Source organism: Polypterus senegalus, chromosome 1, assembly GCF_016835505.1.
Source record: "Polypterus senegalus isolate Bchr_013 chromosome 1, ASM1683550v1, whole genome shotgun sequence".
Taxonomy (NCBI): Eukaryota; Metazoa; Chordata; class Cladistia; order Polypteriformes; family Polypteridae; genus Polypterus; species Polypterus senegalus.
Window position 1 is genome coordinate 35,688,608 of NC_053154.1, and position 13,122 is coordinate 35,701,729.

The 13,122-nt window shown below is 42.5% G+C and overlaps 1 protein-coding gene across 3 annotated transcripts in view; it reads right to left on the minus strand.

Moving 5' to 3' along the window:
- Window positions 1-2,158: 2,158 nt before the first annotated feature.
- slc7a7 (solute carrier family 7 member 7) overlaps window positions 2,159-13,122 on the minus strand; it is a 57,990-nt gene continuing 47,026 nt past the window's right edge. For all 3 annotated transcript variants that reach the window (XM_039746223.1, XM_039746227.1, XM_039746220.1), the window contains 5 exons: window positions 11,215-11,318; window positions 11,033-11,129; window positions 9,939-10,088; window positions 9,252-9,435; window positions 2,159-2,556 (listed from right to left, as the gene is read on the minus strand). In XM_039746223.1, coding sequence (XP_039602157.1) covers window positions 2,480-2,556; window positions 9,252-9,435; window positions 9,939-10,088; window positions 11,033-11,129; window positions 11,215-11,318 — 612 coding nt within the window. In that variant the 3' untranslated portion in view covers window positions 2,159-2,479. The remainder of the gene's footprint in view (window positions 2,557-9,251; window positions 9,436-9,938; window positions 10,089-11,032; window positions 11,130-11,214; window positions 11,319-13,122) is intronic.

Below are 13,122 nucleotides of genomic sequence, written 5' to 3' on the forward strand. Positions count from 1 at the left end.
GGAATGAAGGTCGGTAGGAACAAGACAAAATACATGTGTGTAAATGAGAGGGAGTAGAAAGGTGAGGATGCAGGGAGTCGAGTTGGCAAAGGTGGATGAGTTTAAATCCTTGGGATCAACAGTACGGAGTAATGGGGATTATGGAAGAGAGGTGATAATGAGAGTGCAGACAGGGTGGAATGGGTGGAGAAGAGTGTCAGGAGTGATTTGTGACGGACGGGTACCAGCAAGAGTGAAAGGGAAGGTCTACAGGACGGTAGTGAGACCAGCTATGTTATATGGGTTGGAGACGGTGGCACTGACCAGAAGGCAGGAGACAGAGCTGGAGGTGGCAGAGTTAAAGATGCTAAGATTTGCACTGGGTGAGACAAGGATGAACAGGATTAGAAATGAGTAAATTAGAGGGTCAGCTCATGTTGGACAGTTGGGAGACGAGATTGCGTTGGACATGTGCAGAGGAGAAATGCTGGGTATATTGGGAGAAGGATGCTAAGGATAGAGCTGCCAGGGAAGAGGAAAAGAGGAAGGCCTAAGAGATGGGTTATGGATGTGGTGATGGGTGTAACAGAACAAGATGCAGAGGACAGAAAGATATGGAAGAAGATGATCCGCTGTGGCGACCCCTAATGGGAGCAGCTGAAAGAAGGAGAAGATTGGCTTAAGGTGAGCGCAAAACAAAATGCCAAGAACCTTGGAAGTTTTTTTGAGATTTTAAAAGTGCAAACAGTTCCATCGGGTGGTTTTTGGCAAATATAAACGTGTAAAGTTATTTTACAAAGTAATCTAAAACTACAGTTGATTCAGTTAAACTCAAACATATCTCGTCTTTTTCAACAAAGAACATCATGTTAATTTCAAACCAAAATTAATTTGAAACAGACACTCAGAAAATGTCACCAAGTGCCAGATTTTCTAAAGTGTGTGTGTTATTTTTTATTTTTTTTTAATATACCCTGCAAACCTAACAAGGATGAAGGTAAGAGACATAACTACATATTAAAGAGTCGTACCTTGTCCGTGTCTTGAAATCACATTTTTGTTTCCCTCTTTACAAGGTTATGTGATTTTTGGAGGAGCTCTTGGAGGAGCTTTACTTCATCTGTGCACTGCAGCATTGGCAGAGACGGTTAGTGCCCATTTTATTTTGTTTTAATGGCTACCAACTGTGAAACAATAACTTTAGGCTTTATTTGTTTTTACAGAGCATATACATGAAAATGTTGATAATGTTTAAATGATAATCAAAATTAGTCGAGAACAAAGTATTTATAGCAAATGCCCTGGCCACCATGTGTATCCATCCATCCATTGTCTTCCGCTTACCCGAGGTCGGGTCGTGGGGGCAGCAGCTTGAGCAGAGATGCCCAGACTTCCCTCTCCCCGGCCACTTCTTCTAGCTCTTCCGGGGGAATCCCGAGGCACACCCAGGCCAGGCGGGAGACAATTCTGGGTGTACACCATAAACCCAAGCAGAGATCTCCTCCTGTGTGGTGGGTTCCTTTTAGAAATGTGTGAAGAGCAACTCGGTGAGTTTGGTTAAATATATTCTTCCATGATGTTACAAATATAACAGAGTGCATTGAAATATAAAGTATCCCATCTGTGTCGATGTTTCTTACAGCTTTTGTTACCAAGGCTGTCTGTCATCTTGGTAATTAGTTGCCTGTATAAATAATTTAACGTGGGTACATGCTGCTAGACGTTGACAAAGATTTAGCAGAGTCAGCTAAGTCAAGAGGAAGGTTGTTTTTATATTGATGTGCATGGCTCTGTAATTACAGAAGAGCAAATGCTAATATGGAGTAGTTTTGATGATGGTTTCAAAAAACGTCCGTCAAATTACAATGTCGTGATAGTACAACACGTCTTCATGTTCTTATTCTTTGCATAAACTGACGCTGCCTTAGCGTGGTGGGTATTTGTAATTTGTGTTATTTCTGCGATGTTTTGAGGAAGCATAACTTCCAGGTCTTAGCATATAGCAGACTCCTTTGTTAAGCCTGTAGATGTATTGATATAGAAGAAAGATTTAAAATACAGGACATTTTCAGACAGACAGGCTCCCCAGCCGTTGGCCTCACAAGCTTCTTGCCGTCACTACGGTTTTGCACATCTTCTTGATGAATTATCTGGAAAGAACTCAAGAACGACACCACAGTTCACATTTTTAAAAATACTCCCGTTTATCTTGAGTGAATAATGATATCTTTTTATATTAAAAATACACTGTTGTCAAAAGTCAATACAGTATTCACTTTTCATAACCCTTTCTTCAAAAATCCAGAATATATTAGGCCAAAAAAATAAAAACCCCACAGCATTTATACTTTGTTTTGTCCTTGACATCTTAACTTGTCTGTCGTGCTTGAGCTCTGCTTGTCTTGTGTGAGCCGCCCGGCTGTTCTGTAGAGTCTGTCAGGATTTACATCTCGGGATGACCTCCGTGTGTGTGTGTGTGTGTGTGTGTGTGTGTATTCCTTCATTCTTTCTTGTCTTCAGTGTCCATTTCTGTCAGCACTGAGAAACACACAAACTGGATGAATCGTGTGATGGATGCTAGAAAGAAAAACAAAATCTTTAGTTGAGACATTGACGCTTAAGAGAAATCTACAAGGACAAGATTTATTATATTAATCTCTAACGTGTACTTCTGTGTTTTCATTTGGCAATTATTAGAAACACATCTTTTATAAAAGGTAAAGTACATATGAATGAATATTTGTGAGCGACAATGTTGCTTTCATTCCAGTCTGGCAGCTGATTAGAAACACAGGAGGGTATAAAGACATGGGTCACAACTTCGAGCCCACGCATTCCAGACTAACAGGACAGAAAGAGGACACAGGAATTCAACATAGTTACAGTTTCAGGTCTTAAAGATTTGTACAAATGCCACCTCATTTTGTAACTGAAAGAGTTTTCTGTGTAGTGCAGCTGTCTCCCAATTTTAAAACATCTTGTTTCCAGTGTGTATCAGTTGTTAGTTTATGTGCTTACATAAATCTTGAGAGTTGCTGTGTCCATGCAGGAGGTCACTCACACACACCGATATACCTCAGGATTGTGCACCAAAAAACTAACGGGCATTCATTTGAAAAGACTCTGCCCTTCTTACTCACAAAAGCCCCCTGCAGAATCTTCCAAGCAATGAAATCATCTGTCAAATTGGCCGTTTCAACTTCTAAGGTCAACGTGTCATTTTCTTTAAACTTAAACCTCAAGCATTGAATCCCCCCTTTCTGAAGCCTGAGGCGAAGTTTTAAACAAAGTCCTTAAAGTTAAATATCAGCCCTGGAACAAATCTGTGATATAAGAAGTGGTGATAATCAGATTAGCCGTACTATACAACCGTCTAAAACGTCACACAATATTCTGTCCAACATAACGCTAGTCCTTAGTCAGACAGAAGAGCTCGGCCATTGGCGTCATTTGTGTGTTGTGAACATTCCGGATCGTTTCTGCATGCTGTGTTTTATTTAGCACATTATTTACTGGACATTGTTTTATTTTGTCTTGTTTCATCGTACAGGTTTCATTCCATATGTCAAATTATTCCCAATTCATTTCACCTATTATAGCTGTTTTGCTTAATATATTCTAACAGTTAAAACAAGCATGAGGTTAAATGGAGGACTACCCTGTCCAATGTTTCTTGCCTTTGTATCCTTTGCCCATCTGATAAGCTCAGGCCCGGCACAGCCCTGAGCTTCATTTAGTAGGTTTGAGAATGTCAGTCATTTTCCAACCCACTATATCCTAACTACAGGGTCACAGGGATCTGCTGGAGCCAATCCCAGTCAGCGCAGGGCACAAGGCAGGAATAAATCATCCCGGGCAGGGTGCCAGCCCACCGCATGGTACACACACACACTAGGGACAATTTAGAATCGCCAGTGCACCTAACCTGCATATCTTTGGATTGTGGAAGGAAACCCACGCAGACACGGGGAGAACATGCAAACTCCACGCAGGGAGGACACGGGAAGCGAACCCGGGTCTCCTTACTGCGAGGCAAGCAGCGCTACCCACTGCGCCACCGTGCTGCCCGGTTTGAGAATGTATAGAAAGCAAATGTAGTAGAACGACTCTTCTTTGTAAATGTCACTGCGCACTGTGTTTAACATGGCTGATTACAAATGTCTTCTGCTGTACTCTCACCTATCTGGTGGCATGCAGCCGTCGTTCTTCAAAGGTAAAAGCATTTCAAGCGCTCATGGTGTGCTTCAGAGGCTCAGGCCTGGTTTGCATGTGTTTAATTTATACATGTTTGCGCTGAATTAGCTTATCAAATGGATACGCTCGCTACCTGCTTCAGTAACGTGAGGATCAAGATGAGTGCAGACGTTCTTTAATTCTACTAAGTAGAATGTCAAGCAAAGCTCAGAAGCCAAGTGTCTTACTGCTGACTGGATCCATGCACATCATCTCATAACACACGTCGGTGCTGAAGCTTGATATGATTATGAATTTTGAGTTGCACATCTTCTGAACCGCTTGCATAAAATCACAAAACTCTCTCCCTGTCTTCCTTTTTTTAGATGCTCAAGTGATTTGCCCGTCTTCAGTCAATTGCTCTGCATCATTCTTTGTCAGTCTTCCCTCACGTCAAACGATGACCACATTTCATTTTACATGACTCACTAAACTAACTTCCTGCTGGATACAGAACAAGAACAACATTTATTTATATAGCACGTTTCATACAAAAATAAGCTCAAAGTGCTTTACATAATGAAGAATAGAAAAATAAAAGACACAATAAGAAAATAAGTCAACATTAATTAACATAGAATAAGTGTAAGGTCCGATGGGCAGAGAGGACAGAAAAAAAAAAAAAACACTAGACGGCAGGAGAAAAAAATAAAATCTGCAGGGGTTCCAGACCATGAGACCACTCAGTCCCCTCTGAATGATCTAGAATGATCTGATATTAGCTCGTATATCTGGTAGTACCAACACTCCAGAATCGGCGGTCTTCACTGCACACCACTCTTTTCCTCATCATACAGTTTAATGAGAAAGCTCTTGGTGTGCGTCCTTCAAGAATTGTGTATCCCGCTCCTGAAATGCTATCTCTAGGTCTGTTTGCGAGGTTACATTATGTGAAGCTTACACTTGAACTGAAGTCCTGCTTCTTGACGACTTTTTAAAATTCTTTATGAATTATTCTCTGCTGCTTCAATAACTTAATTTCTTCTTGGTTATGTATTCTGTCCAGTGTTCACCAGACGGCTACTAGTACTAAAGTCTTGATGTGACTTTTAGTGTAGAAGTAGATATGTTGTACTTGTGGGCTTTTTCAATTTAACACTATAATGTAATTGTTTTGCACCATTAATTGTCTTTTTGTTGGTAAATGCTGCAAATAACAACACTGTAGATAAATTAAAAACTGACAGAATGAAGCTTCCATTTAATTTTGGCTGATCAGTCTACTGAACCCTACTGTGTGGGAGACAAGACCCTGAAGGTCGCTGAGAAGCTGTGTTGGTGTTACCGGTGTTCCCAGAAGGAGATATTTCATCTTGCAGGGCACCCTGGCTGTTATCACGAGGAGTCGCACCGCGTGGCTTGATGGCCAATCCAGTCTGTACTGGAAACTGAGAAGGACGGCTGTGAGGGAACTCTGGGTGGATAAGATGTTTGTTAGAGGAAGCTGTGAGCATGTGACACACCATATATGGTCTAGTGACCCACATCCTACTTACAGAGGAGTCACAACATTATGCAAATCCAGATCAGTATACTGCTGCTGGATTATGTGAATTTCCCCTTGGGATTAATAAAGTATCTATCTATCTATCTATCTATCTATCTATCTATCTATCTATCTATCTATCTATCTATCTATCTATCTATCTATCTATCTATCTATCTATCTATCTATCTATCTATCTATCTATCTATCTATCTATCTATCTATCTATCTATCTATCTATCTATCTATCTATCTATCTATCGGTCCTTGCAGATTATGCTGAAGTTGTGAGCTGCTGGGCTGGCTACTTTGAGCAGCTGTTTAAAGTTGATCCTCTGGTTAGGACGTTGGATATCTCTGGGTCCACAGTTCTTGAGGCTGATCCTCCAATTAGCTGTGAACCACCCAGACTCACTGAGACTGCACAGGAGGTGCTCCAGCTGAGGGTAGGGAAGGCTGCAGGGATCTGTGGTGCCCGGGGTGAACTTCTCCAGGCTGGTGGTAAGGCTGTCCTCCTGGCATTGCAATCAATCTTTGCTTCCATCTGGGAGAATGGCATCATCCTAACTGAAGGGAAAACGGGATTTGTCCCTATCTGATTGCCTTGATTGTGGCAACAACTTTCGGATAACACTGGTCTTGGTGCCGGGTAAGGTCCTTGCTAGGGTCATCCGCAATAGGATCCCTGATCACTTGCTCACCTACCAGCAACTGGAGCAGTTTGGTTTAACACCTAAGAAGTCTACCATCGACCACATCCTGGCACAAAGGGATTCTCATGAAGTGCAAACGCAAGTTCCTTTTCATAAAGTGTTTGACTTGGTTGACTGCGTATTTAGAAAAAAAGAAACCACTTGCAAGATGGTACTATGAAATAAAAGTGCAAAATGGCGTTTTTGTAAATAAAGTTTTCCTGTTTGCTTCATCTGGCCGTGATCTTCAGCTCCCTCTGAATTGGTCCGCAGCTGAGTGTGAAGCGGCTGGGATGGGAAACAGCACCTCCAAATCCGAGACTGTGGTCCTCAGCCGGAAAAGGGTGGAGTGCCCTCTCAGGGTTGGAGACAAGATCCTGCCCCAAGTGGAGGAGTTCAAGTATCTCGGGGTCTTGTTCACGAGTGAGGGAAGAATGGAGAGTGAGATCGACAGGCAGATTGGTGCGGCGTCTGCAGTGATGTGGGCTCTGCATCGGTCTGTCATGGTGAAAAAGGAGCTGAGCCGTAAGGCAAGGCTCTCAATTTCCCAGTCGATTTACATTCCTACCCTCACCTATGGTCATGAGCTATGGGTAGTGACCGAAAGAACGAGATCGCGAATACAAGCGGCTGAAATGAGTTTCCTCCGCAGGGTGTCTGGGCTTTCCCTTAAAGATAGGGTGAGAAGCTCAGTCATCCAGGAGGGGCTCAGAGTAGAGTCGCTGCTCCTCCGCATCGAGAGAAGTCAGATGAGGTGGCTCGGGCATCTAATCAGGATGCCTCCTGGATGTCTCCTTGGTAAGGTGTTCCAGGCATGTCCAACCGGGAGGAGGCCCCGGGGAAGACCCAGGACACGCTGGAGGGACTATGTCTCCTGGCTGGCCTGGGAATGCCTCGGGATTCCCCTGGAAGAGCTGGAAGAAGTGGCCGGGGAGAGGGAAGTCTGGGCATCTCTGCTCAAGCTGCTGCCTCCGCGACCCGACCTCGGATAAGCGGAAGAGGATGGATGGATGGAAAATGGACATCCAGCATTTCTGTTTAAAGGCTGCTATCATTTAGGATTAGAGATACAAACTGCTTACAAGGGAAGACTGATTTACACTGAGCTGTTGGAAAGTAAAAAGAAAATTGTGTAAACTGTGTAGTCATTTACTATACATTTAAAGAAAATACAAATCAAGGAGCCTATTCTAGCAAACTGGCCCAATAATCGTTTTGGAGGCTGTGATTTTACACCGAGAGGCCTACCCAACAGTGAGTAGGTTCCCCATTGGCTGACCTCCCTAAATTTGTCTAAAGGATGGCTCAGGGATGCCAGCTGAATTCAACTCTACATTGTGCTATCCTTGTCACGACTTAGTAGCCGTGAGTTTTTACATTGAACAGCTCACTCCATCTTATCACATAAATGATTGATTGAAGACTAACTAGTTTAAACTGGCAGGTCTTTCCTTCCACGTGGCATGAAAGTATTACCCTTCTGCAAAGATACATCTGTCGCTGTAAATTGATGGCCCTTCAGAGATCCTGTTGCATTTGACCGTTTCTATGTTCGCATTTAGTAGCCAGGCCTGTGCCATGAAAACTGGCCTCCTTCTGCAGGGATTATTTTTCTGGTTGTTTGGTATTTCTGCATATTCTCTCATGGTTCTTGCCTTTATTTTAGAATAAAACATTGTAACAGAGTGCAACTCAATCAAACAAATAAAATGAACATTGCAAATACAATAGGGTGGTTCAAAATTAATCCAAACAAAAGAACTTTTTTTTTTTTTTGTTCTTCTAATCAGAATAGAGCCTGTTTGGGTCTTTGGCTGACATTCTGTATCCTGTGCTCCACGGTATACTGCATTATGTTAACAAACAACATCCACTTTAACTTCTAGGCCCCATACCCTTTTATTTTTGTATATATGGAGAGCTTTTATCCAAATTAAATTGTTGTCATTTGCCTGATTCTTTTCAAAATGCATCTGAATTCAGACATTTAGAATTTGGGCTTAAAACCACCATGTATATTTGTAAACTTTTGTATTTATTGCACGTTGTGTCTCCATTTAGGTTTTCTGTTTGTTTTGTACAATTTTTATACTGTACAGCGCATTGAGCTTGTGAGTGGAAGTGTGCTTAATAAGAATGAATTGAATTGAATTGAGTAAATGATTAAAAAAGATCAACCAACCCCATCTGCTGCCCTCTACCCTACCCTACCCTACCATGTCAAACCCTTTTCAGCGTTTCTCGTCTGTTCACGTGCACGTGATCTGTTGGCACCTGCCTACTTTCTCTAAAAAGCAATGGCCCAATATGTACGGGAAGCGGTCACTGATTGAGCAGTTAGATACACAAACATAAAGTGGCCACTCAGTTTACAGTAAGGCAGAGAACCTGTAAGAAGGAAGTTTGACATTTAAATTTAGAGTAAAAAATAAAGAAATAAAATGAAACTGTTCAGAAATGACATGAATGGAGGCCACAACTGGAAATAAAGCAAGAAAGGAGGTCTTCGCCTAAAATTAGAAGCGAGTGTAGAGAGGCCGTTATTTACTTTGAGAAGAGGGTGGGCTGTCATTTGGAGTTAAGAAAAATCTTTGACAGCAGGTAAATATCAAGTGGTCACGAATCAGCCCCTAAGCTAAAGGGTCTTTGTTTTTATTGATGTGTTCTTTTCAGGATTTCTCAAGAGTATTTATTTGGTGCAGGAACAGAATTAATAAATAGAGCAATTTTAATGTAATATTTAAAGAATTAGGAAGTGAAAGAAAAAGAAATCACGATGGAGTGGTAGGGTTGCCTATGATTCATAATCAAACGGAGGAAATGCTTTTATCATACCAAGAAGCAGATCCCCGCTTACTTACCAATGGCTTTGCGTAGGCACTTTGGTCGCTTGTGGACTGGGATGTAGCAGCAAATGAAGTAAACTGGGATTCCAGACAGAGCAATTCCAATTCCAATTAATGAGTTGATGGTATCACTGTATAGTGGAACAGCAACCAGGAATACTGTGCAGAAGCAGAAAATGATTGGGAAGACAAGACTGAGCTGTAGGGAAACAGAAAAGCCCCAACATGACTTATTTTGTGTGCGTGTGTGTGTTTATTCACCTGCTACACAGTATGATCCATATTTCAACCCATTTTCTTACTTGTTTAAATATTGCAAAGTAGGCTTTTAACACTATATGGTAACACTTTTCAGTAGAACTTGTAGTGATGATATGCACACAAGGTGATATTGTTGGCCTCGGCAGAAGAAATGAGTTTTCTTTACAGGATTATGGGTTTAGAAATAGAGCGGATGCTTTTCTGGATTCAGAGAACAAGATCAAAGTCGTTTGGGCATATAGCTGGCACTTTACAGTAAGTTCTGAAGATAAAAAGTCCAGTCTACTGGCTACATTTCTTGGTGGGAAATTAATTGTTGCTGTGCCCTCACCTTGTTGCTAACAGTCTAGAAGCTGGATATATTAATGTCATCCACCAAGCACATGGTAACTGACATGCTGTATAGTCCTAATCCGACATTCAGCGATTATACTTTCTTACCTTCAGTGGCCGTGGCCTGTTGGGTTCCTTCCAACGAAGGTACAGCTGCCCAGCAATTGACAAGCCCACAAAGAACCAGTAGCTGAAGCTGTAATAGTTAATAAGCTGGAAGATGTCCTCCACACAAAGATATACAAGCGCCATCGCACCCTGTGGACAAAGCAATATTTAAATTATATGGAGGCTAAAGGGTCCTTGGCCATGCATCTGGAACAGGTAAGCATTTATAAGCGTTCTGTGCAATGTCACTTCATTGTTTCAGGTGATAGGTGGGACATGTCTTTGTCACAAAGGCCTTTAGTGCTAGGGTGTGGTACCGTGTTAGCCATTATGGATGTAGTGAGAAGTCAAGCAAAATGACACCTTTTATTGGCTAACTAGAAAGAGTACAACATGCCAGCTTAAGAGGGCGACACGGGCCCCTTCTTCAGACAAGATGGAATACAGAAAGTGGAGTTCCCGGTGTTTATATACAGTACACACCAGGAAACATAAAAACAAATTAAGCTTAAAAGGTTTTCCAGTGTTGTTATTTCTCCTAGTGGGTGTATATAAACAGGGGAACTCCACTTTCTGTATTCCATCTTGCCTGAAGAAGGGGCCCGAGTCGCCCTCTTAAGCTGGCATGTTGTACTCTTTCTAGTTAGCCAATAAAAGGTGTCATTTTGCTTGACTTCTCACAAAGCCTTGAAATAAAGGAATCTCCTTAGCCAAGGTAAATAATCCTCGTTTCCTTTTTGCTGATACCCAAGAACATTTTTCATCCACAAGAGGAAGATTATAAAGGCCTGTCCTGGGCTTCATTCCTCACTTGTCACACTTTTCTTGGCCCTCAGTCTCAGGTCTCACCCACTTGTCCTACCTGGGGTCTCCTGTCTTATAATAAGAATAATTCAGCTCAGTTTATTCTTAGTTAACACACGTCATTGACTGCGCGCTCAGAACACTTAACACAGTTTTGCATATCGTTTAGAATACAGCAACAGTAAAGGACATAGCCTGGAAGTGTGTGGTCTGATTTTCAGCACACTCGCCAGCTGCCTTTTCTCAGCTCAGCTACCATTCTTCCTTCCTTCCTTATATTTTGTACTCACATTGAAGAGAAGTGCAGGAATTGGAGTAAATCGATGAACGTGGATCATGCACAAGCTGTCGGGTAGGTGTCCTTCACGGGACCCAACAAAGAACAATCTGGAATTTACAAAGACAACAGTCATTTCTGCAGTACCGCCATAGCTACAGTATATTCAACCTTTGACACAAACACACAAGTTACCTTGAGGCTGCCAGTATTGAAGCATTAAGCCCTCCAAAGCAGGATAGGGCAACTGCCAGTGGAATGGTCCAGTTAAAAATGCCAAAAATCTGGTCAGCAAAAGTCTAAGAAAGACAGAAGAAAATGGCTTTATTCACCATGGACAGGGCTGCCACTAATGAAGAGAGAAGATGAAGGCTTCCCTTGGGCCTCATGGCTATGCAGTGAAATGCAGAAGAGACACATTCCCATTACTTTGTGAATTTGACCACATTAGCTATGAAATGAATCATTAGCACACCTAAATCAGAGGAGGGTGAGCTGGGACTTGCTTTACTTGACCTCTGCCCTGACTAGAAATACCGAGTCAGCCTGTTGTATTGGTCCAGTTTGTTCTAAATTCACTCTGGAGGTGTCGGCATATATTAGTCTACATACACGTACTCAAATATGTTGCATGTCCGGTCAATTCCACTTTTTATTAATTAATGTGTAATGTAAGGTTTTAGTCGTGTTCAAATCCCAAGTCCAGATGGAGTTTGCATGTTCTTCCAGTGTTTTATCTGTGTTTTCCTACAACATCCCCAAACACATGAAAGCAAAGAGCAAATTAAGGTCGGTTGCTGCTGGGTCTGGGACCTCCAACCATACCTTCTTCTTCCTCTTTCGGTTGCTCTCGTTAGGGACGCCACAGCAGATCATCTTCTTCCATATCTTTCTGTCCTCTGCATCTTGTTCTGTTACACCCATCACCTGCATGTCCTCTCTCACCACATCCATAAACCTTCTCTTAGGCCTTCCTCTTTTCCTCTTCCCTGGCAGTTCTATCCTTAGCATCCTTCTCCAATATACTCAGCATCTCTCCTCTGCACATGTCCAAACCAACACAATCTCAGCTCTCTGACTTTGTCTCCCAACTGTACATCTTGAGCTGACCCTCTAATATCCTCATTTCTAATCCTATCCATCCACATCACACACAATGCAAACCTTAGCATCTTTAACTCTTCCACCTCCAGCTCTGTCACCTGCTTTCTGGTCAGTGCCACCGTCTCCAGCCCATATAACATAGCTGGTCTCACTACCATCCTGTAGACCTTCCCTTTCACTCTTGCTGATATCCGTCTGTCACAAATCACTCCTGACACTCTTCACCACCCATTCCACCCTGCCTGCACTCTCTTCTTCACCTCTCTTCCATAATCCCCATTACTCTTTACTGTTGATCCCAAGGACCTTTGCCAACTCTACTCCCCGCATCCTCACCATTCCACTGACCTCCCTCTCATTCACACACATGTATTTTTTCTTGGTGGTCCTACTGACCTTCATCCCTCTCCTCTCATATCTGCACCTCTCGAGGGTCTCCTCAATCTGCTTTCTACTATCGCTGCAGATCACAATGTCATCAGCAAACCTCACAGTCCACGGGCACTCCAGCCGTACCAAAAATTCAAAAATGACACATGTCCTTGAAAATAAATGTTAAAAGCTTGTTATAGTGGTAGGCATCACTCAGTACCTGTTACTGGGCCTGTGAGGAAGTATTGCTGCACCCAGCAGACGCATAAGGTGGAAGGCAGCAGTCTGCAGGCTTTTGGCAGGATGGGCAGAACTTGATACTTGAGTGGCAGCAGAAGCCCTTCTGACAGGGAAGGAAAACTGGACTGTGCCTTGGAAGGATTTGGAAAAGCGGGCAGAAGCATTTAGAGAAAAAAGTGTATATACGAGACCCATGCAGCAGTTAGTGCCTGCTTTGGTCTCAGTGATGCCGACTGTTGTCACGATGTTCCTGTTAGAGTCCACCACCTAACCTTTGAACAACATGCTGGTACCTTTTGTGCTCTTACATAACTAGAGCTACAGCGCACATCTGTAGTAAGGTGACAAACTGGTTCAGGGCATCATGTTACTTTAATCTGCATGATG